This window comes from Nannospalax galili, unplaced genomic scaffold (assembly GCF_000622305.1).
Source record: "Nannospalax galili isolate Female #2095 unplaced genomic scaffold, S.galili_v1.0 scaffold390, whole genome shotgun sequence".
In the NCBI taxonomy this organism is placed as follows: domain Eukaryota; kingdom Metazoa; phylum Chordata; class Mammalia; order Rodentia; family Spalacidae; genus Nannospalax; species Nannospalax galili.
In genome coordinates this window covers 3,808,625-3,832,457 of record NW_008330777.1, presented here as the reverse complement: position 1 = coordinate 3,832,457, position 23,833 = coordinate 3,808,625, and the positions used below count along the sequence as shown (strand labels likewise).

The following is a 23,833-nucleotide window of genomic DNA, read 5'->3' as shown; positions in this document are numbered from 1 at the left end:
GGGGGGCGCTCAAGAGAGAGACCTGATACAGAACAGGTGCATATTAGTAGAATGAATCCTAACCGTACTTCTAAGTAAAACTGCAATTTTGGGGGGTGGGGGGCGCTCAGTCTCTAAGATCCCCTAAACTTGCATTTAATGGTAAGGTTTTATGATTTATAATACATCTAAGGGGGGGGGATAACTAGAGTGTTTAAAAAAGGCAAAAAAAAGTTAAAATCACTTTGAGGTCTTTTTCAAGTGAATTCAATAAGTGTTTTATTTAAAACTGTATTTTCAGTGTTTAGAAGTCATGACTTACTTTTAATCAATAATACTGGTTGAATTAATTGCCTTTAACCACATTCCTTTTGAATTTTAGACGCAGCCGGGTCTTTACTCCGTAGAAAGCCATGGAGCTGGAACCAGAAATCCCTTAAAAGGTCAGGACCAGTTAACAGGGCTGAGCTAAGCTCAGGGGCAGTGCCACACTGGCTGAAAGCGATGAAGGAAGAAGGCTCAGAGCAGGCTTCAGAGACAGAAACAACAAAACAATCCCCAGCGAGCCTAAGAGGAAAGACATTTCTCCAGTGGGTGTTGGCAGGAAGCCACTGCAATTACAGCAGGTCAACCCCAGTTGGTAGGCGATCACCTCGGTCACCGCCCCAAGGGCCAGGACGAAAACTCAGACCCCACTTTTAAAATGCTCTTAAGACTGCACTGTCCCGGTTCACCCGAGCTCCTCGGAAGAAGCCCCCACAAGCACCTAAGGCCCGACCAGTCTTCATTCCATTCAAATACCGCAGCCAATAGGAACACCCTCCGCCCCGGGCAGACGCCCCGAGCGGCCCAGCCTGGGGGCAAGTCGGCCGGGTACGGCCTCGCGCACGACCACCGGCCTCCAAAGCCCTACGTCCCGCTGGACAGCCCTCCTTCGCGGCCTCCTCCCTTCAAAGACTGACCCAGCCCCCACGCCCCGGCCGCTCCGGCCACACCCGCTTCCCTCCGGTGGCGCCCCCGCCGCTCTCGGCCGCCGCGCTCTTCCTGGGGCGAGCCAAGGCGCGCGGCGCATGCGCACTGACCACTGGGCGCCTCCCCGGCCGCGATCTCGCGAAGTTACGTCCAGCCCGGCAGTGGCTGACGGGCTGCCGCGCCGGGGGCGGGAGGGTGTCTGTGGTAGGAAGCGGGGAGGTCCGCTGTGCTGGGTGCGCAGCCCCAGTGCTCTGTGGGATACTGGAAGTCTCGAGCGTCTCCTCCCCGGCTCGCAGCCCCGCTCGGGCCCGCGCTCGCACACACGGCCGCACACCCCCCGCGTCTCCTCGCCTCCGTCGCCGCCGCCCCTTTCCTCCGCTCGCGATAAGAAGAGCCGGCGGCAGGAGAGGGGATGAAGATGGCGGACGCGAAGCAGAAGCGGAACGAGCAGCTGAAGCGCTGGATCGGCTCGGAGACGGACCTCGAGCCTCCAGTGGTGAAGCGCCAGAAGACCAAGGTGAAGTTCGACGATGGCGCCGTATTCCTGGCCGCCTGCTCGAGCGGCGACACCGACGAGGTCCTCAAGCTGCTGCACCGCGGCGCCGACATCAATTACGCCAATGTGGACGGACTCACCGCCCTGCACCAGGTCTGTGCGCCGACCGCCGGGACTCCGGAGCCGGGCCCGCGTCGTGCTCGCGCCGGGGCCTCGCCGGGCTCCGGTCTTCAGGCCGGGGATGGCGGGAGACTCCCTGCTGCGGGTGAGGGGGCGGCTCCGAGCTGCCTGGCCGGGAGCGGGACTCCAGGCCCCCCAGACCCGCTGCTGCTGCAGTTGGGAGCCGGCTGATTTCCGGGGTGCAGGGCAGAAGACTGTGGTCGTCTTGGGACCCCCGGGGCCATTTGTAGACCCGGGTCTGGTATTCGGGGTCGAGAGAAACGGATGTAATGGGTCGTGCCCGGCCCGGTGTCAGTGATACATTGGTGTGTTTGTGTGGCGCGGGGGGGTGTTGCAAAGCACTCGGGAGCTGTAGGAAAGCTCGGGCAAATGGACCTTTTTGGCCTTTAGGTGGGCATTGGGTTTGGTGTACTTTTTAGGACTTGATTACAAATGATGATAATAATAGTAATCAAGAGCCCTAAGCCGAGTGCCCTGAGCGAACGATTTCCTGTTTTCTCTTTTATTACTCTTGGTCACTGGGGAGGGGAAAACTGGCTGTAATTAGCTGATCTGCGCTGGCTTAGAGAGGGGATGGTAGTGTTTAGGGTAAAGGAGTCTTCCCAATGGACTTGAGCCCACCTCTGAACTGGGATCTATGGAGTCCTGTAGTTGGGAGTTTGCCGCAGTGTCAGGGATCCCTGAGCCCTACCTAGGTCCTGGGGTGTGCACTGGGGTTAGAAAGGAAAGAATAAACACTATGCGCTCCTCAAAGACGGTTCCCCAGCTCAGATTTTTCCTTTTGGGATGGGGGAAAAAAAGGAAAGCTAGTCACAACCTTTTCTCAAAATGGATGCTTTGTGCATGTTAAAGTTTTATAGTAGTCCGATTGGGATCTCTCAATGTTAGCCAAATAAGGAGAAACTATTGGCAATCCGGAGATAATGTTGCTTTGCCTTTAACAGGCTAAAAGCAACACAACCCGTAGAGTTCTGGATGAAAAGTAATTTTTAAGTGATGGTAATAGGTGCCATGACGTAGACTTAATATTTTCTTACTAAGCAACTTGAATTACTAGAAAACTTAGAATGAAAAAGACTTTTCTGGCTGTCTCAAACTTGGCTTGATAGTGTGGAAGATCAGACCTTTATTTTGAATAATAACTGTACTTAAAAAACTTGTTTGGGAGGTTGAAACTTAAGGCTTCATACTTTGTATCTTTTCAACTTCATATTTCATAATTAACTTAAAAGCCTTTGAAAAACAGGGATATGGGGGTATTTTCCTTCCTGTTTTAATGACTGGTGAGCATTTTAAGTTTTATTTAATCAAATTCTCATATCAAACTTGGCTTGTTGCCTCTGTTTACAAAGTTGTCTGGAAGGATCGAAATGACTGACAAATTGCAGGACAGATCAGGAATTTAGAATGGTACCCAGTGAAAATACAGCATAGTTCTCTAATGTACAGCAAATGTTATTTGCCTGAACTTTAAAGCATAGTATAACTCTAGATTCTAAATACATGACTTTGAGAATGAAAGCAACTTTGGCATTAAAAATGATGTTGTAATTATATAAAATGAAAAATCTTCAAATTCCTTTCAAATACACTTGACATGTTTCAGTATGAAATTGATTGTGAAGCAATCATTGTATGTCAGAATAATTGGATAATGGTTCCTATCAGGATGTTTTTTAAAAATTGCCAAATACAAACTTAACATTACTTCTGTGTGGAGAATTGTATTGGCTTGGAGGAAGAGAAACATTTCAAATACTTTTTAATATTAATACAGTACTGGTTTGGGTAGTAGAAGAAAATACAGGGAATTGACTTATTAAAGACTTGTTTTTCTGTTTCCACGTTGGAAGAGTTATCAGACTTACTAATACCTTCTTGTTTAACCGAATTCGGTGCTTGATTTGGTGAATGTAGACATAGTCTTTGTTGAGTATTTTGTTTGAGTTGACAAGTGCTTAATAAGAAGTTTCTAAGTTTATGCTGTTTGCTTAAAGTCTTTTTCTAATTTATCTTCTCATTCCTTGAATCTGAGAAGCCAAAGTTCTTAAAAGATCAAGTATTTAAACTTTTATTATGTCTTCTCTGCTGTTCTTACTTATCTTGTACTTCTTGCCCATTGTAACTGAGTACAAGTAGTGCACTTTGGGCAAATTCAGGACACCAGATAGTGAAATGTGATAAATACCACCTCCCGCCCCCTTTTTTTTTTTGAGTAATGACAAGATTTTGAGCTTTTAAATCTTCTGAATGCTGTTTGTCTTAAATAGCTAATACTAAATGACCTACTGATTTGATGAGTAACCTTTGAATATTTTTTAACTTCTCATCTCAAAAGATCATAAAATAACTAAAATAATTTTTTTGCCAGACTAATTATTCATCAGTCTGTTTATATATTAATTCATCTTTTCTTTTTGGTTAAGTACCCCAAATTTTATTATCAGGAGAAAAATTTGGGGAACTTTACAACCCACAGACATATTTATTAATCTATCTTCCTTACATTTTAATATAAATAGCTTGTATTGGAAAGTTCATTAATTGTTTGAATGAGCTCTCATTGGGTGTTATAAAGATACTCAGCTAGAGCTATTTATCTCTTGTATAGAAATGTCATCCACATATGAAGGAAGCCTTTATCAAAATACTCCGTCTCTAGAATACTTTCCTTCTTTCAAGAATATACAACTTTCTGATTTTTCCAAAACTGAGGTCTAGAGTACATTTTCAGTTTCATCAGTTTTGCACTATGTGATTATATCTGTATTTTTACATGACTTCTAAAGATTCATATGGTAATGTATAGAATGCCTTTTGATAGTCCTTACTGGTGTGCATAAAATACAGGACCAACAATTTTGAGATTGGCATTTTGATTTTTAAACTTATTCAATATTTTGTTTATTATTTTCATTTTATGTGAGTGTATTGCCTGCATATATGTGAGGGCACCCATGTCATGCAATGCCATGGAGGTCGGAAGAGGGTTTTGGATTCCCCTGGAACTGGCATTAAGGACGGTTTGTAGCTGTCATGTGGGTGCTGGGAATCAAACCCGGGTCCTCTGCAAGAGCAGTCAGTGTTCTTAACTGCTGAGCCATCTCTCCAGCCCCTTGATTTTTAACCTTAAATCTCAGCTTTTTCCTCACTGCCATTGGCTTCTAAGTCAGTACCTAGTTTCTATGCTTCTGCAGAACTCCAGTCCCTCATTCTTACCTTTTACAACTTACTGGTTTAAAATGAAATATTATTAAATATGTTGCTATTTTATAATTAAAAATGTCTAAGTAGTCAGGCAAAGTAGTCAGGCAATAAGTTCAGTTCTACTTCTTCTTTTGCACAGAATGGCAACTACGATATTTTCACTAAACATTTCTTCAAGGGATTCTTATTGTCCCGTTTTTTTTTGTAATTGTAATTTAATTTTATCTATTTCATCATTTACAAGTTTAATTTTTTCATGACTTGATGGACTAGGATCTTTTTATGCAATCTGAATATTCATTTATAGTTTTAAATCATTGTCATGAATTTGGGGCTAAAATATCTTACTAAGCTTGCTCTCTTCATTGACATCTTTGTGTCTGTTAATGATGTCATCAGTCTCTACATCAAGTTAAAAATCATATTGTTTGCTCATTCTGTCATATGTCCAGTTAGTCTGTCTTTTCTTCACAATTACTTTTCTATTCTTTTTCTTGCCACTCTTATTTATCAACATGTTTCATACCATATAATTTTATCCTGAGAGTGCATTAACAGCTTGTTCTCCCATCTTTTTGCTCTTCCCTGGTTCATTCCAGGATACATACTGGTTTCACATGATCCGATAGTTCCATATTGTGCCTATTCTCTTAAATGTAGATTTAAAATGCTTCTCATTTAACTTGTGCTTGATCCATCTTCAGTTCTGTGGAACTGATGAGTTTATTTCTATTGGAACTAGATCTTTACTTTAAAAAATATATTTATTATTTTTATTTTATGTGTATGAGTGTATTGCTTGCATGTATATAAGTGCACCTATGTTGTGCAGTGCCTGCGGAGGTCAGAAGAGGGCATCCGATGCCCTGGAACTGTACAGTTGTTAGTCGCCATGTGGGTATTGGGAACCAAATCCTCTGCAAGAACAGCCAGTGCTGTTAACCACTGAACCATTTTTCTAGTTCCAGAGCTTTACTTTTTTATTTCCCTTTATTTAGTCATGTCTTTTCCATCACTAGAGTTTCTTTCCTTATTTACCAGCCCAAATCCTAGTCATTCTTCAAGGTTCGGTCTAACTGCCAACCAGAAGGAATCTTTGCTTTGCTTTGAACTTATGTAACTGTAGGTTTGAAGACCAAGCCTCTCTGGATTACTCACTAAACTTCAGCTCTGCCCATCTTTGTTATTAAAATACTTTTATTGAATTGTACTGTTTGTTTTTCCAAACTTAGAAGAATCAGGACTCATTCTTCCACATTTTCATATTTCCAGAGCCTAACTCACTAAAAAGGTTTAATGAGTTGTGTGCTTTATATATTTTTTATAGGTAAGTTTTTATGGTTATGTGTATATTGTGAGATACATATTTAAAACCTTCATGTCCAGATATTTTGAATATTGTTCTTATACATAGTAGAATTTGTATTTTTATGAGGTAAATGAAAAACTTTGAAATGGATTTTTGGTAAATTTATAAATTGAGATTTAAAATACTATTTCTGAATAACAAACCCCCCCCCTTATATTAAAAAGTTCCTAAAGCAGTTTTGGTTTAGAGATACAGAAATATACCCAACTGAACCATTAATTAACTACCTCAGAAGACCTGAGCTAGGTCTATAGTGGAATCCAAAGTTAAACTAGATCCTATTATAATTTTATAATAAGGGCAGGACTGAAACCTAAACGAGGTCTGAGTCTAGAGCCCAAGCTTTATTCTAATTGCCTTCTTTTAGATATGAAGACGAAAACATCCTTAAATCTTCAGTGATTGTATTGGTGGTTAGTATTTGGGAGTTTTTCCTATAAGTGAATTATATAGATATGTACATAAGCTTAATATTAAGTCATTTTACTCTTAAAATATATCAACTTATAAGGGAGTCATCTTTGTAAAATATAGGAATGTTGCAGTGTAGTTTTTTCCTTTCGATGCAAAGTGTTGAAGAGAGTGGAAGTAGTTGGCTTTGAATTGCTAAATTGCTTGTTACAGACTATTTCAGTTCCTATATGGGATAAGTCTGTTACAAGCCAAATTCATAGCTTGTAACCTTTACCTCTTTTGGGGCGGGGTCATGAAATGTTAAGGCTTGGAAAAGACCTGTTGGATCAGTTATAAAAAGTATTAAAATTTATGTTTAAAAGAATGCACAGTGAAATTATTTTTCTACATAATTTTCTTTAAAAACCATTATACTTTAAGTTGGCAGCTCATAAAATTGTTTATTGACATCTCTCCAACCTGGGTTTTGTTTAACTTTGAACTTGGAATCCTCCTGCCTCAGCCTCCTAAGTGCTGAGATTACAGACATGCACCAGATTCAGAGTTTTCAGTATCATGCTTTTATGTGAGCTTTTTTTTTTTTTTTTTTTTGAGGCAGGGTTCTCCCTTAGCCCCAGCTGTCCTGGAACTCCCTATGTAGACCAGGCTGGCCTTGAACACAGAGATCCGCCTACCTCTGCCTCCAAGTGCTGGGATTAAAGGCGTGCGCCTCCATGCCTGCCCTTCAATCCATGTTTTAAAACTCACCTAAACAAATTTCTAACCTGAAACTGGCCCCTTACTTACCCCCAAGTAAATGGACAACTCTAGCCGTATATGGGGTGTGCTGGTAGAGCCCAGTGCCCACACTGCTGCTGCTAGAATGCTTTCTCTGCAGTTGCTGCTTTTGTGCTTCCTGGCAACAGTTTTGTGGTCTGACTTTGAAGTGTCAGAACCAAGACTATTCTTTCATGGGCTTCAGCTACAGTGCAATTGCAGGCTGTGACTGAGCGTTTTCTAGCATAGCCAGGTGGAAGCATTAGGAAACTTTTTCATCATCTTTTGGGTACTGTGTTGTTCTCCATATACTATTCAGTAAGACAAAGACTTATACTTTAAAATCTGGATAATTTTAAAGAAATAGCTGTTTAGAAACCTTTATTAGGGTGAAGGTAGAACACTGCTTTATTAAAATGTTATTTCCTGACACTTTCTAAAGTTGCTCTTTTCATTAACTATATGTTAAAAAAAATGGCCATCTTTTACCTCACTTTTGTTTTGAAAGTGTTTGGTTTCTACAATCAGGTTGAACAGGTAGAATATTAATATTTTGACACATTCTTTGAAGGGCTGAAGACCTAACAGCTCCTTTAAGTTTATCCTAAGAGGGGCTGAATGGGTAGTAGCCATGGTTTATCAGTGTTTTATTGAGGAGCAATGCTTTATAAACATTATCACTTTTAATTCTCACAGCTTCCCTTTCTCTTGCTCAAGGTTGTCAACATAATGAATGAATGGCAGAACTGGAATTTTGAGCAGGTCTGAGCCCATAGCCCAGCCTTGATTCTAGGTGTTTTCTTTTAGATCTGAAGAAGAAAGATTCTTAAATCTTTCAGTGATTATATTGCTGGTTAGTGTTTACGAGCTTTCCCTGTAAGTCAGCTAGATTCAAATGAAAAACATGTACAGGTGGTACATTTTTTCCCCCTTCATCTGCTTTTGTTTTAACTAGCTAACACTTTTGATGGTCATTAAAAATGTAGTAGTAATATATTTAACCTTGGAGTTCAAAATTGTCCTAAGATTTTTTGGTTTTTGTTTGTTTATTTGTTAGTCTTTTTGAGACAGGGTCTCCCTGTAGCCCCAGCTGACCTGAAACTCACTATGTAGACCAGGCTGGCTTTGAACTCAGAGATCACCTACCTCTGCCTCCAGAGTGCTGGGATTAAAGGCGTATACCACCATGCCCAGCCTAAAATTGTCCTAAGTTTTAAGAACTATCAAGGTTGTTTTGATTAACCATAAAATGAAGAATATTTGAGCATGTGTTTTAGGGGCAGAATTTAGAGGAAATTACAACAATAAAAGTGCTCCTTTTTTTTTTTTCAGGATATAGACTGTACTTTTCACTTTCATTTTTCTTATAGTCAATTTCTGTCACTTTTGTTATATACTCATTTATAGTAATTTTTATACAAAAGTATACATTTTAACTGTTCTTGTTCCTTAAATTGCCCTAAAGTACAGCCAAGTTATAGTTGAGGTTTAGTTTCCTTGTTTGCTTTGTTTTTGTTTTGTTTGTTTGAGACAGGGATTCACTTTGTAGACTAGACTTGCCACAAGCATCTTGTCTTCTGCCTCCTTTTGAGTGCTGGCATTAAACTTGTGTGCTACTACGCCTGGCATAGTTCAAGTTTTTGAAAAAACAAAAAAGTAAGAATTTTTTTCATATTGGTAAAAAATAGGAAATATGGGGATGGAGAGTTGGCTCAGTGGTTAAGAGCATTGACTTTTCTTGCAGAGGACCTGGGTTCTATTCCCAGTACCCACAGGGCCGCTAACAACCGTCCATAACCCCAGTTCAAGGGGATCTGACACCCTCTTCTGACATACATGCAGACAGTACACTTAAACACATAAAATTTAAAAAAATAGGAAATATGATTTATTTATTCCCTGTTATTGATTCCCTAGATTTGTGTTTGATGAACCAGTAAACTAAGTTCAGTTACTAAAAGCACAAAGTTTTTATTTTGCCTCATGAAAACATTAAAAACAAGTAGCTTGAACACCTGAAAGCATAATTTAATCAAGTAAAAGGATATTTTAACAACAAAAGGAAGTTGTATTCAAGGAAAAGACAGTTGTGACTCATATATCAATCTCTAAAATTACTGATAGATTCACAACAGGTGTTCTTTGAACTTTCCTGAAAGTAGAGTGTAGCTAAGAGTGGACACATACTATAACTGTTGCCTGTGTTCTGCTTTTGATAGGGTATGGTAGAGTACAGTAGGGTACAGATGGTGGCAGTCTAGATGAGTAGAATACAACCCCTGGTCACATATAGAACAGGGAACAGAAAGGAACTGAAGAGATTAAAGAGATTGGTAAAAGCCTTTGGGAGCCACTGGTTTTATATTTCTATACTTCCATAGTCTGTGTACATGTTACTGTTCCAGCTTGTTTGTACTAAGGCGTGAGTCAAAACACAAAGTGTAAGCTTTCTTGACCACTGGCGTATACCACGATTCTCTCCCTTTTTTAAACTATCACTTATAGACTGCATTTATATACTACCAAAATAGAAAATTCCTAACCATTGAAAGTATTTTTTCTTAATTTTTATTTGTTATATGTTTTACTTCAGTACTTGCACAATAAATGTCTTGATTTATAAAAAGAAACTAAACATAGTGTAATTTTTTAAATAGCAGAGTTCATAGAAAAAAACTGATAAGTTGTGTGGGCAAATATAATAGCATTCACATCATTAAAATCCAAAAAATAAAGCATATATACCAACAGCTTTATGTAACTATTATTACAGTCAAATACTTATATGTATTCTAGATTTACGTTTTGTTTGTTTGTTTGTTTGAGACAGGGTCTTCCAGTAGCCCCAGCTGGCCTGGAACCAGTTATGTAGACCTGGTTGGCCTCAGTCTCACAGAGATCTGCCTGTCCCTGTTTTCAGAGTGCTAGGATTAATTAAAGGCATGTGCCACCACACCTGGCTAGATTTATTTTGAAATGCAGTAGATTACTGATTACTACTACTACAAGTAGAATTTTGCTGAGTTTATGTAATTTACTTTAAAAATGATTTTCTTTAAACTCATCTTTGATATTCAGAAAAGGATTCCCTGGCAGCATAGCAATAGAAGCAGTACATACATTGTAGTAATTCTAATTATAGTGTCTTTTCTGGATGCATTTATTATGGATCCTCATATGCTAGTATTTTCTGACCTCACAAGTATTTTGGGTGCTTATCTTTTCATTGTTGTGCTGGCTGGCCATAAAAAGGCAGACTTCAGTTCTGTGTTACTGCCCTGACTGTCTGCTTGACTCAAATATTCTTTCGTGGGTGGAGACATTCCACGTTGTCATGTGTCATATAGGCATTTCTGAAATGACATTCACTGAAAACCATGGAAAGAAGTGAAAGCATTCCTCAGCTGTCACCTTTTTAGTAATCTATTTAAGCACGTTATGTGCATTGAGTGAGATAATCTGTGGAAAGAGCCTTACCCAATAAAAAGCTTTAGTGTAACTCATATTGACCTGATTACTTTTTGGTTTAACATGGTCTTTAACAACAACAACAAAATCAAGAATGTACAAACTGTCATTTTCTATAGTACTAGGTGTAGTACAAAGGAGATTAAATTTTATGAATTGATACCTTCTTAAAGTTTAATAGCCTTGTAGTAAAGTATTCATGATTTGATAGTTAAAATACACAGGTGTGTATACACATGCGAGTTTTTTTTTTTAAGTGGTAGTCTTTTTGGAACTGTATCTGGTGAATAAGATAGATTATGATAATAATTATTGTTAATACTACCAATAACTGCATTTTCTATAAAGCTTATTCTTTTAAATTTTTTATTGAGAATTTCATACATGCATATAATGTGTTTTGATCAAATCTACCTCCCATTTCAAATCTACCTCCCATCCAATTCTGCCCCACCTTCTCCCACCACTATTCCCTCCCCATTTCATATGCACTTTTAAAAAATACATTATTTTTATTTTATGTTTATGAGTGTGTTGCCTAGGTGTATGTAAGTACACATGTGTTGTATAGTACTCAGAGGCTGGAAGAAGGCATCGGATCCCCTGGAATTGGAGTTACAGACAGTTGTTAGCCACCAGGGAACTGAACCCAGGTCCTCTGCAAAAGCAGTGAGTGCTCTTAACCTCTGAGCCAGCTCTCCAGCTCCTCTAGTGTGCTTTTTTAAAACCCACTGAGTCCACTTAATGCTGCCATTATTGGCATAGTGTATAGGGCCGTCTACTGGAGCATGGATAGCCTCTCAGGGGCTACATCCCTAAAGAAAATTGACTCTCCCTCTCTCTTAGCAGCCATTACTGTCAGTACTTCCTCAGCTAGGAGTGAAACTGTGACTCCCTCCCCTATGCTGGAATTCTGTCAGACTTGATCTTACAAAGGTCTTGTGCATACCATCACAGTGGCCATGAGTTCATGCATGCAACTGCCCTTGTCATATTAGAAAAACTTTAACTGTAGTCATCCACCACCTCTGGCCCTTGCAGTCTTTTTGCCTTCTTCCTTGATGATCTTTGAGCCTTGAGAGGAGATGGTGTGATACAGATATTCCATTTACATCTGAGCATTCTGAAGTCTCATTTTCTGCACATTGACCACTCTGTAGGTCTTTGTTAATTGCTCTCTACTGACAAAAGAAGCTTCTCAGACGAAGGTTAAGAGGTGCAGTAATCTATAGGTAAAAAGATAAGTACTTAGAGGGCTGTTTAATGCTATGTTCGTTTAGTAGAATAATAACACTAGCTCTCCCCTAGGGCCTGAAACTTACCCAGCCCTGTTAACAGTGCCAGGTATGAGTTCCGTCTTGTGTAGCAGGCTACAAAGTGTATTCTTAATTAGAACATGATCATAAAGAGGCCCTCAGATTTTACTTAATTCTTTTTACATTCTTTACACTGGTCTTAAGTGTGTTTCAGAATTTCTTTATAATTAACCTAGTATATTCTTTTGTTTGTGTTCTAGGTTTTGCATGAAACATGTCAGTTTCACACCTTATAATTTGAATGTGTGTGTCTGTGTGTGTGTGTTTCTAACAAGTTTTTCAATGCTGCTGTTCCCAGATCTGATGCTATATTTTGTTAAGAGCTGTTGTTTTTCCCCAAAGACATTAATCTGTGTGGTTTTCTTAAAATTGTTGAATAACATGTTCAGTAATTTCTTTATACTTTCTAAGTACATTGAGTAGTCCACACAGAAATTTAGCATTGTTTTTTCTTTCTAAGATGCCTATTGCAACCTAATTTTTCAACTGTTATTTTTTTCACTAAAATGTCTAAATATCCTCCTAGTCTGTTTAATACATAAGACAATTCTAGATGTAATTATTAAAATGGCAGTGTGTACTTTTGTTTTTTTCTTTTTTTTAAGACAGGCTTGTCCAGGTTGCCGTTGAACTCCCTTCCGATTCACTAACTCACCTCAGCCTCTACCTCCTTTTTATTGTTTTACATTCATGCTTGTATATGCATGTTATCACAAAAGAAATTTTTAAGTAGAACAATTATTTAAATAATTAAAACATCATAGAAAAGTATAGAAGACATGTAATGCTATTCAGGATTGGAGCCACCCTTAAAATTTGATAACCTTCCTGTTGTACAAATATGTAATTTTTTAAAAAAGAATATTCGTTTTAATTTTATGTGTATGGGTGTTATGCCTGCATGTGTGTAAGTACACCCATGTCATATAGTGCCCATGGAGGACAGAAGAAGGTGTCAGATCCCTTGGAACTGGAGTTACAGACAGTTGTTAGCTGCCATGTGGGTGCTGGGATTTGAACCCAGGTCTTGTGCAAGTGCAGCCAGTGCTTTTAACTACTGAGCAATCTCTCAAACCCAAAAATATTTTATTATTTTTATTTTATGTGTATGAGTGTATTGCCTGCAGGTATGTAAGTACACCTATGTCATGCAGTCCCTGAAGAGGTCAGAAGAGGGCATTGGATTCCCTGGAACTGGAGTAATGGATGGTTGTTAGCTACCATGTGGGTTCTGGGAACTGAACCCAGTTTCTCTACAAGAGCAGTTGGTGCTCTTAACCTCTGAGCCATCTCTCCAAGCAACAAATATGTACATTTTCATAAATGGGATCACACTTAATTTTCTGGTATGTAGCCTGTTTTAAAATTACACATCTTTTAAAATCAGTATCGATATATATTTTGCCTTTAATGACTATTAGCACTCCACTAGAAATAGAAATAAATGTATCAAGATTAATTTTTCTAATTTGACGAACATTTAGTATATTTTTCACTCTTCTGTAATGTATCATGTGCTGTTATACCACATTCACTTCAACTCAGTTATCGCATTGTGTTCTTTGGATTGTTTCTTAAAAATTTCATCTAAGGTTTTATGTTTTGCTCAAAATGTTATGTTACTTTAGTGCTTGCTGATAGAAGACATTTTTCGGTAAAACTTCTAGTATATAAAATATGAAGACTGACCTTGAACAGACTGCTAATGATATATTTGTTAAATTGAAGGGATGATGTCATCCTCCATAGTTTACGCATAGGAAAATTATCTTATTTCTTCATTGGTCTGTGTGTATGTGACACATTTATTGTATTCACTCAGATGTAGTTGGTAAAGAGACAAAATAAAAGTATTCCCCTTTTTTCTTTTTTTCTTTTTTTTTTCGGTGAGTGTGTCTAGGTTATGGGTGCACATTTGTATGTGAATGTGGGCACACATGCCACAAAGTTTACATGGTGAGAGGACAGCTCTGGGTGTCAGTCTTCACCTTCCACCTTGTTTGAGATGGTCTCTGTAGTTTTTCTGCTGCACATGCCATGCTCACTGGCCTGTGAACATCCAGGGATTCTCTTCTCTGCCTGCCAGGTCCATAGAAGTGCTGATGTTGGCAAGCCTTATGTTACATGCTTTTATATGGGTTCTGGGGATTTGAACTGAGGAGACCTCACATTTGCATGGCAGGTACAGTGCTTTTACTCACTGAGCCATCTCCCTAGCCCTTTTATTTTCTTTACATAAGATTTCATTCTAGTATGTAGAGGTTTGAAATGTATGTTGTTAAACATGTTAGCATTTATATTTTACATTTATATGATGACATTCATTTAAATTGATAAACTATTCATGCACAAATATTTAGATCATATCATTTACTATCTATTTGATACTTTACCAATCTCTGAAAGCAGTGGTCCCTGTCTGCATGAACTCTGCAGTCTATTTGGAATGGCATTGTGAACAAATGATTATGGTTTTAGTAAATGAAGAGGTACAGGATGAGATGAGATATATATATATATATCAATAGATAGATAGATAGATAGATAGATAGATAGATAGATAGATAGATAGATGATAGATCAATAGATGGATAGATGTGCACACTGGGCACAGAATGTCAGAAATCTATTTTACTTACAGGTATTTATCAGTTTATGTCTTAAGCCACTTAAGAATCTGTTCCGTCTGTTGTTTTTTTTTTTTTTCTCAAAGCCCTGTTCAGTTTCTTTCTGATCTGCTTAAGGACATGTTTCCAAGGCTCTCATGTCTATTTTTCTCTGTAGCATTCATTCTTGCTTTCAAAAATAAAATCTGTTCTTTTTTATATTGTCCATTTCTTATTTTTGATATCATCAGTCTTCTGTTTATTAAGATAAAATCTCAGGATTATCTTGTTTTCTCTTGACTTCATCCATGTAACCAGTATCCCTTTAACATGTTCATACCTGAAAAAATAGAACTGCATAAAATTACTTATATATTCACCTGACAAATATTAGGGGCATAGGCTGTTCCAGATACTATTAAATGCTGAAAGGGATAAATTTTTAATAAAACAGATACCAACAATACTAGAAATAGAATTCTCAATAAAACAAAATTACTTAGCCATCAGGAAAATGCAAATCAAACCCACAGTGAGATAACATTTTAATACCCACTAGGATAGCTATAATAAAGATAGATAATAACTGGCTTTCATGGTATCAGAGGACACTATACACATTGCCATGGGAGAAAATCAATCAATGGTCCTACCCAGCTGTGAAGCCTAATAAACAACGATTGGCCCAGCAAACTATCGCTGTTGATACAATAGTGACACTTTGATCTTGGGGATAATCAACACCTGTCTTAATTGGATGGGAAGGACCTCATGTGTGGTACTGCAAACAGCGCCAAATAAACATTGTTAGAGAAGTCAGAGATCCTAAAGAAAAACTTAACTTTTGCCACATCCCTAGACCAACCTAATTTCTTGCTTTATTCTAAACCTGTGACCTCATGTTTATAGACAGGTGTACCTTTCACCCTTCATCAAAGATGTTTCCTTTGGCAACATATGGAGACTATTACAGAGTAGAATTCTAGAACTGGTCAGATGCAGAAAATGAGATGGTTAACCATAAGCGTCATATCTTCAATGTAACCTCTGTGCATAGGATGAGTGCATCTCTCACCTCTAACCAGAGAAGTTTCCTTATGCATAAGATGGTGATTAACATAGAAACCCTCAGCTGGCCAGCATGCAGAGAATAAGAGACTGGAGAGTGCTTATCCCTGAATAGGACACCTGTATCAAACCTCTGCCTCCCAAGGCTCAGGGATCATTATGGGAGAGGAGGTGGAAAGATTCTAAGAGCCACAGGAGATAAATGACTGCAAGGAAACAGATACCTAATCAATTACTCATATAAACTCAAAACAGTGGTGACAGCATGCATGCACGTTTTATGCAAGCTCAAACCAGATAAAATTCCAACCTAGACATAGGGAAGTGAGTAATGAATCCCAGCCCAGCCTAAGGAACTTTTGGTAATTGATGGCTACTGGGAGGGAAAGAGTATCTTACAGGGATGGGAATATTGGTGGATCCCCTACACTAAAGGACATTTGGGGACACAAATCAGTATCTGTAGGCTATCGTGTATGTATAAGAGAGTACATTGGATTGAGTGGGAGTGGTGAGGGAGGTGCAGATAGGGGAGGGTGTCTAAATACATTAAACTATTGTATGAAAATCACAAAAATTCAATTTAAGGATTAAAAAAAGATAGTAACAAGTATTGACTAGATATGGAAAAGTTGAACTCCTTTACACTGTTGGTAGTAATGTAAAACGTGTAGCCACTTTTTAACAATTTTTTATGTGGAGGAGGGCAGTAGCCCATGTGAAGGTCAAAGGACAATTTTGGGGAGTCAGTTTTTTCCTTCTGCCATGCATTCTGGGAATCAAGCTCAGGTCATCAGATTTGTATGAGAAAAATTTATTTATCCACAGAGACATCTTACTGGCCCCACTTTTGAAACAGTTTCATTTCTTCCAAAGAGGGCCTAGCAATTCACACACACACATATATTATATATATATGTATATATATAATATATATATGATTTTTAGAGCATTGTTATTGAGAATAGCCAGAAAGTGGTAAATACTTTATCCAGAATGGATAAAGTGATTTATATTAGAATCAGGAACCTATTCTTCAGCAATAAAAGCAATAGAATACTGATAATTGCTGAAAGACGAATTTCTAAAACTATGCTAAGTGAAAGAAACCAGTTACAAAAGACCATATGCTATAGGATTTCTTTACATGAAATGTCCACAAATCTGTGGGGACAGACAAATTGCCGGAACTGGACATGTTGAGGGAAATAGGGAGTTATTGCTAATGGATAGTGTTTCTTTTTCAAGTGAGAAAGATGTTCTGAAATTATGGCAATGAGTGTAAGACTCTGAATATGCTAAAACCTATTTATTATATCATTTAATTGGGTTATCGTATAATATATGACTTCTGTCTTAGCAACGGTTACATTTTAAAAGCAAGATTACTTATGTATAGTGTCTACTACAAAGAAGTTAGGCACTGGCAGTCTCAAACTTCAGCCTAAACTTTGCATTCGTCACTGTAGTTAGGATGGCAAAGAAGACAACCACCATTGCTTTAGCATAGTAGTCTCCTAACTTGTATAGATAAACATATAAGCAATTATAAATGTAAGTCTGTTATGTGTAATGAATTGTAGCACTAGTACAGTGTGTTGCAGAAGTGCATAAAGGCAGTAGAGTTAGACATAGGGAGAATGTTTTTTGTTTGAACTACTGAGTACACATAGAAGCTGAGGTGGTGAGGGAAGGAAGTGATGGGAGACGATTTTAGAGAGAGGGACTATCATATACAAAGACCTGGCAATAAACAGAAGTGTTGAAAGACTTTTATCTTGGTAAATGAGACAATCAAATTTTCTCTAAGGAAAAAAAAAAAAAATCCCTTGATGCATAATGGACAGTATACTGAGAAGACAGCAAAACTGGAGAGGGAGAGAGTTCTAGAAGCTGAGTAGTCTAACGAGCTGACTAGCTAGCTTAGTTGTAGTTGTGTTGCAAAATAGATTGGCTGGAGATTATATTTAAGACTAAGAATTGATAGGAAGTGGAAGTAGATTATCCGGAAGGAGTAAAGTCAGAGATTTGCATGACCTGGATTCCGGGTGAATGACTATGTAAATGAAGGATTTTTTTGTTTTGTTTTGTTTTTTTAATACAATATATGGTAAATATTGTGTGTTTATTACTTAGGTAAAGAAGAGAGTGTATAAGACCAATATTGATGGAGACAGATAAGCAAATAGGAAATTAGAATCAAGTGTGAAAGATGCAGAGGAGTGTATGAAGGTGTTGTATGCCACAAGGGGCCTTATAAATGCACCTAACTGTAAATGGTATGTTCAAATGTTGCTCAGTTTTTTATTTTAAACTTATCTATTCTCTGAGGTCTCCTTGATTCCCTGGAAATTTGATGACCAAATAAAACAATTTATGAAACTATAGAACAACCTTAAGGATTCATGGTTACTTTATTTTTTTAGGGTTTTGGTTAATTACCAAAAATAAGATTGCTGAATTTTGTTAGTTTCCCTGCATATTTCAGTTTTAGGCTATGTTATGAGTGATGAGGGGTGTTGGGAGTATGTGTTGAAGAATGTGGAGTAGTGATGCTCTGAAGTGTGCGGAAAGTAGCAGAGTGGTTGTAGTGACAGTTTGCAGGTGCTTAAGTACCTGAAGTAATAGGAGCTGCGCCATTTGCTCAGAGCACATCTGATTTTCCTAAGACTTGTACAACTGTGGAATTCATTCAGCTGCCTACAACTTACCTCTGTCTTTAAAGTTACTCAGTAGTGCTTTCAGGGAAAATATTACCTATAGTAATGAAATACAGTACGTTGATATTCTCTTATGCTTAATATGTGTTACTATTTTTGCCCAAAATACTACTGGACTTGCTTTAATTATGTTAGGCTTTTTTCCCTTTGACTTATTTTAATTTTTTTAATTTTTATTATTTTTTTATATGTATGAGTGTATTGCCTGCATGTATGTGAGTGCACCCGTGTCGTGCAATGCCCCAGAGGTCAGAAGAGGGCATCAGATTACCCTGGAACTGGAGTTAAGGACAGCTCGTAGCGCCATGTGGGCGCTGGGAATAGAACCTGGGTCCTCTGCAAGAGCAGTCAGTGCTCTTCACCTCTGAGCCATCTCTCCAGCCCCAACTTATTTTAAGTTTTTTAAGGTCACACAGTTAACAAGGAAAGTAGCTCTTGTACAAAGGTTGTAGGCTGTTTTGACATGGAGCAAGTATCATCAGTCTTGTTTCAGCTTACATGAACCAGGAAATGGTTATCATATTAAATTCTAACTCAAGTCACATGTCTTTCTCTCTTTTCACCTACCAAATAATCTTACATTGAAGTATGTGTGTGTGTGTGTGTTTTATGTGTAAAATGAAACAAATTGCCCTTTCTTCAAATACTTTAATGTAAAAAAGGTAATTGAAAGGTATTATGTATGCCATGAGCCCATGTGGGGACAAAACATACAGGATAAAATATGGGAAATTATTCAAGCTGTTAACAGTGATTGAAGTAAAAATTTTGAATTCTGTCATTGAATTTTACAACAAGCAAAATTAAGTTTTCTCATGTTCAGACAAGAACATGGGAGAATATGGTCTGGATTACAGAATTTTACACAGTCCTGTAGGAAGAGAGATGTATATAAAGCAATTTTTATACAATGAATTGAGCTTTTGTTTCCTATGAATATAAAAAGCATTTGATATCTGTTTTAAGAATTAATGGGATGTGGTGCTGGAGAGATGGTTCAGCAGTTAAGAGCACTGGCTACTCTTTCAGAGGACTGGGGTTTGGTTCCCAGCACCCGCAGGACAGCTCACAACTGTCCTTAACTCCAGTTCCAGGGTACCCAACACCCTCTTCTGGCTACCACACACTCATGCATTTATAGGCATGCAGCCAAAACACTCATACACATAAAAATAAAGTTTTTAAAAAGAATTAATTGGATAAATAGCCACAACTCTCTAAACAGAATCAGGAATGTAATGAATTGTTTGAAAACATTTTTGAAGATGGTGAAAAGGGCTGGGGGGATGACTCAGTCATTAGAGGGCTTGCTAAGTAAGAATTATAACCCGAGTTCAGATCCTCAGCACCCATGTAAAAATCCAGGTGCGGCAAGCTATCTCGTGTATGTGTGTGTGTGTGTGTGTGTGTGTGTGTGTGTGTGTGTGTGTCCATCTGTCCATCCGTCCGTCCTTCCCTAGCTCAGGGGAGGTGGAGATAGGAGGATCCCTGGAGCTCACTGGCCAGCCAGTCTAGACAATCAGGTGAGCTCCAGGTGAGAGAATATGTCTCAGTAATAAGGTGGAAAGCTATTGAAGAAAACACCCTATATCAACCTCTGGCCTCCATACACTTAACATGCACAACACATGAACATGTACATACATCAAACACACAAAAATTGAGAAAGAATAATTTTAAGAGTTGTAAATTAGGCTGGGTATGGTTACACATGCCTTTAATCCCAGCACCTGGGAAGCAGAGGCAGGTGGGTCTCTGAGATCAAGGCCAGCCTGATCAGTGTAACAAGTTCCAGCCCAGCATAGCCTTCAGGGAATCCCTGTCTCCAAAAAGTCAAAAACAAACAAAAATTTACAAATTAGAAGTGGTTCATGAGGCCCTGCCCCTCACTGAGGGACTGTGGCCAGTAATGGGTGATGGGGGAGGGGTTGTCATTTTCTTCTTGAGTGGTATAGCCACTGGCAAATTGCCTGTGCTGCAGAGATAATCCCCCAGTACACTCAACCAACCAACCATAGTTAAATTTAGTGGGTCACACTCAAAGAAAAGACATCAAAATGGGATGGAGGCCTGGTAGGGAGGAACAGTTTCAGCAAGAGAGGGAGGGGGATGAGAGAGGGTAAAATTCATTATATACGTGTATGAAATTGTCAAAGAATAAACTAAAAATTAAAAGAGCATGAGTAGGAAGAAGGCAATAGAATGGCATTTATCTATAGGTTTTTATATACATATTTGTTTAAAATGACTGTCAGCATTCTAATATCCAAGTACATTTGGAAGAAATTTTGTTGATCACTATATAACCATTTGACTTTTTTGAAAGCATGTTTTATTGACCTCTTCCCTTTAATAATAACTTTTAAAAATTTCAAGTCATTTCTCTTCTACCATGTACCTGGGTCACAGGGATCTAATTCAAGTTGTCAGGCTTGGTAGGAAGCATCTTTACCCACTCAGCCATCCCTGTGGCCTGACCCTTTTTTTTTTTGGCAAGGTTTGTAAATTCAAATGAGGGAAATGTTGTCAACTGAGTATAGCTTGGTAGTAAAGGACCTGGAAAAATTCGTGTTGCCTTTGTAGTTAATATGACAAAGCTCTGTCAGAGATGTTAGCTAAGACTAAGAAGACTAGCAACTGGGTGAATCACGGTCAGCATGTTGGTCTGTTGATAGATGATTCTGTGTCAACTCAGGAAAGATACAGTAAGAACCTCCTTTGTTCTTATTCTTGACCCTAGCCTAGTTAACATTTTAGTAGTGTACCTGTCAAACCTGACAGGACTTTAAAAAACTTACAGTAGTGTGTTTAAACTATTAAGATGAGAGATAATGGTTATTGTAAAATTCACGTTTCTGAATTGCCATTTGTAGGTTAGATCATCTTTGACAGACATGAGAAACAAGTCACTGAAAGTTTTAAAAATAAACCGAGTGCCTGCCAAGTCTTAATTTTAAAACATACTAATTCAGTGTAAAGCAAAATTGATGTTTACTTTAAAGTTAAATACATCCATTTTTTTATACTGTCAGAGCATAGTTACAGAGCTTTTCTACTGTTCAAGTCATGCCAACCAGTTACCCATCACAGGGTAATGGCTTTGTCTAACAAAGTAAGTTCAGATTAAAAAAAAAAAACTTGTATGTTTATATATAGTTTCACATATATGTAAGCACAGATACCTGCAGCTTGACCTAAAATCCCCAGAAAAGTAGACTCATCCATTTTTTTTGAGTGCCCTGAAAACTGCAGTGAAACAATTTTCAAGCCACATAATTCCTACAGTGTTAGACAAGTCAGTAATAGGGAAGTGGTAAAGGATTCTGTTCACATATTAATTAGAAATGTTTTAAGTAAGGAAAGCTTATTGAGACTAGCCTAAATAAACTATATTGTTATTATGATTATAGAGGTAGCTTATAGAAACTGGGTTTCTGGAATAAATAGCAACTGGAAGTTGTATATAGCCCAGGAAATTTACTTATTTGTCATCATTGTTTCTTATAATCTATGGCCTTTCCTTTTTTTCTTTTTTTTTTTTTTTTAAAGCAAACAAATATTTTTGTTTTCCCAATAGAGAAGGCAAAAAGTATAGTCAGTAACAATTCCAGGGTTTATTTTTCTAGTGTATATTCTAATTCTAGAATCCCAGGAAAAGGATCTTTTGATCCATCAGAGATTAGTTATAAATCATCTTGGATGAGCAGTGGTAGTTGGTAGGACTGAATCCCTCTGAACAAACTTTACTAAAATCATGTATTGAAGGGAGACATAAAACTAGAAATAAGTTCAAAGAGATGGCATATTATAATGTGTACTGATAATTATAAAATCCAAAGTACAAATTGATGTTATCAATTCTCAGACTTTTTGGCTTCACAACCACCTGTATGCTCTTACATAGTGAGGACACAATCTATAAATAAGTACTACAAGTAACACTTGGAACATCTTGTGTTCTGGGGGAGGGTGTTGAGATAAGGTCTCCCTGTATCCCCAGCTGACTGGAACTTGCTGATAGAGGAGGCTGGCCTTGATCTCAGGTCTTATATTTTCAATCAGTTATAATGTTTAAATATGTGACACTGTTTTAGGCAGTTACATTATCTTGCATCAATTGTGTAAGTGTTACTGTTTCATTATTCCAATGAGCCAAGTGAGGGACAGTTGTCCTTGAATTGTGGAGCTGGGAAATGAACCCAGACATTTTGACAGGAAAATATTCTACTTAAACACTTTTCTGTAGTGCTGCTAACTATTCGAATCAGATTCTGTCCCCAAATTATCTTCAAGACTCCCTCGGGGCTTAGTTATAGGACAGTTGATGGCCGGAGCAGATCTAGGAGGTCAGTTCTCTCCTAAAACTGTACCAAGTGAATGTTCCAAAACACTGCTGCATGTAGCCAGGGAACTCCTAAGATTCAGCTTTTGTTCTGCAGTTCCAGAGCCTACTGGACATGCTCATAGCTGGTACTAGGCAAGAGATAGATGCTCCTGTCAGTGCACATTTAATTTTTATATATTAACCCTTGCTTGCAAATAAAGTTAACCTGAAAAATGGTAACATACAATGATTAAAGTACAGCATAAAACTAACATGTCACAGGTTTTCTGTTTCTATTTTATGTTACATTAAATTCTTTAAAATGTTTCTTTTATCAGAGAACATTATCTATTATAAGCCTTAGCTTTTGTTCTCATTTTCATTTCAAATGTATGAATGACTGATACACATTTGCCTATTTTTCTGCTAGCTTTTCTTCTTCATTATGTCAGTTTTCCATTACTAAAAGCTTAGGTTTTTTGTTGTTGTTGTTGTTGTTGTTGTTGTTGTGTGTGTGTGTGTGTGTTTTATTGGTGGTGGTGGTGTTTGTATAATCTGGTTCCAAGTTTAGAACTTACACATTTTATAGGATGGTGGATCACAGGGAGAAAACAAAATAGACTGCAAGAAAAGCAGTTTTTAGTGTCGGGGGGAAAAAAGCTTTTTTCTTTTTCTTTTTATATATTATTAACTATTCTTTTCCTGTTTTGGCATAAAGTAGAACTAGAGCCTAGTTGAGGTAAAGTAGTCATCATAGGTAGTTACAGTAGAGCAAACTACTCTCTTTGAAGATAGAAAGTATTTAAATATGTTGCTTTGGCCATCACCCTATTTTAAGTAGAAATGAATTTTCAGGAAAGCTTTATTTTTCACTCTAAAAACACTATAAAACTTCACATTGTTTAGAGAAAACTTTGTATGGGAAAAACCAGTTATGAGTTAGTTTTGTAACTAAAGA

The 23,833-nt window shown here is 38.0% G+C and overlaps 1 protein-coding gene across 4 annotated transcripts in view; it reads left to right on the top strand.

The window, feature by feature from the left end:
- Positions 1-1,165: 1,165 nt before the first annotated feature.
- Ppp1r12a (protein phosphatase 1 regulatory subunit 12A) overlaps positions 1,166-23,833 on the top strand; it is a gene marked incomplete in the record, with an annotated part of 154,718 nt that continues 132,050 nt past the window's right edge. For all 4 annotated transcript variants that reach the window (XM_008852112.3, XM_008852117.3, XM_008852103.3 and 1 more), the window contains 1 exon segment: positions 1,166-1,600. In XM_008852112.3, coding sequence (XP_008850334.2) covers positions 1,364-1,600 — 237 coding nt within the window.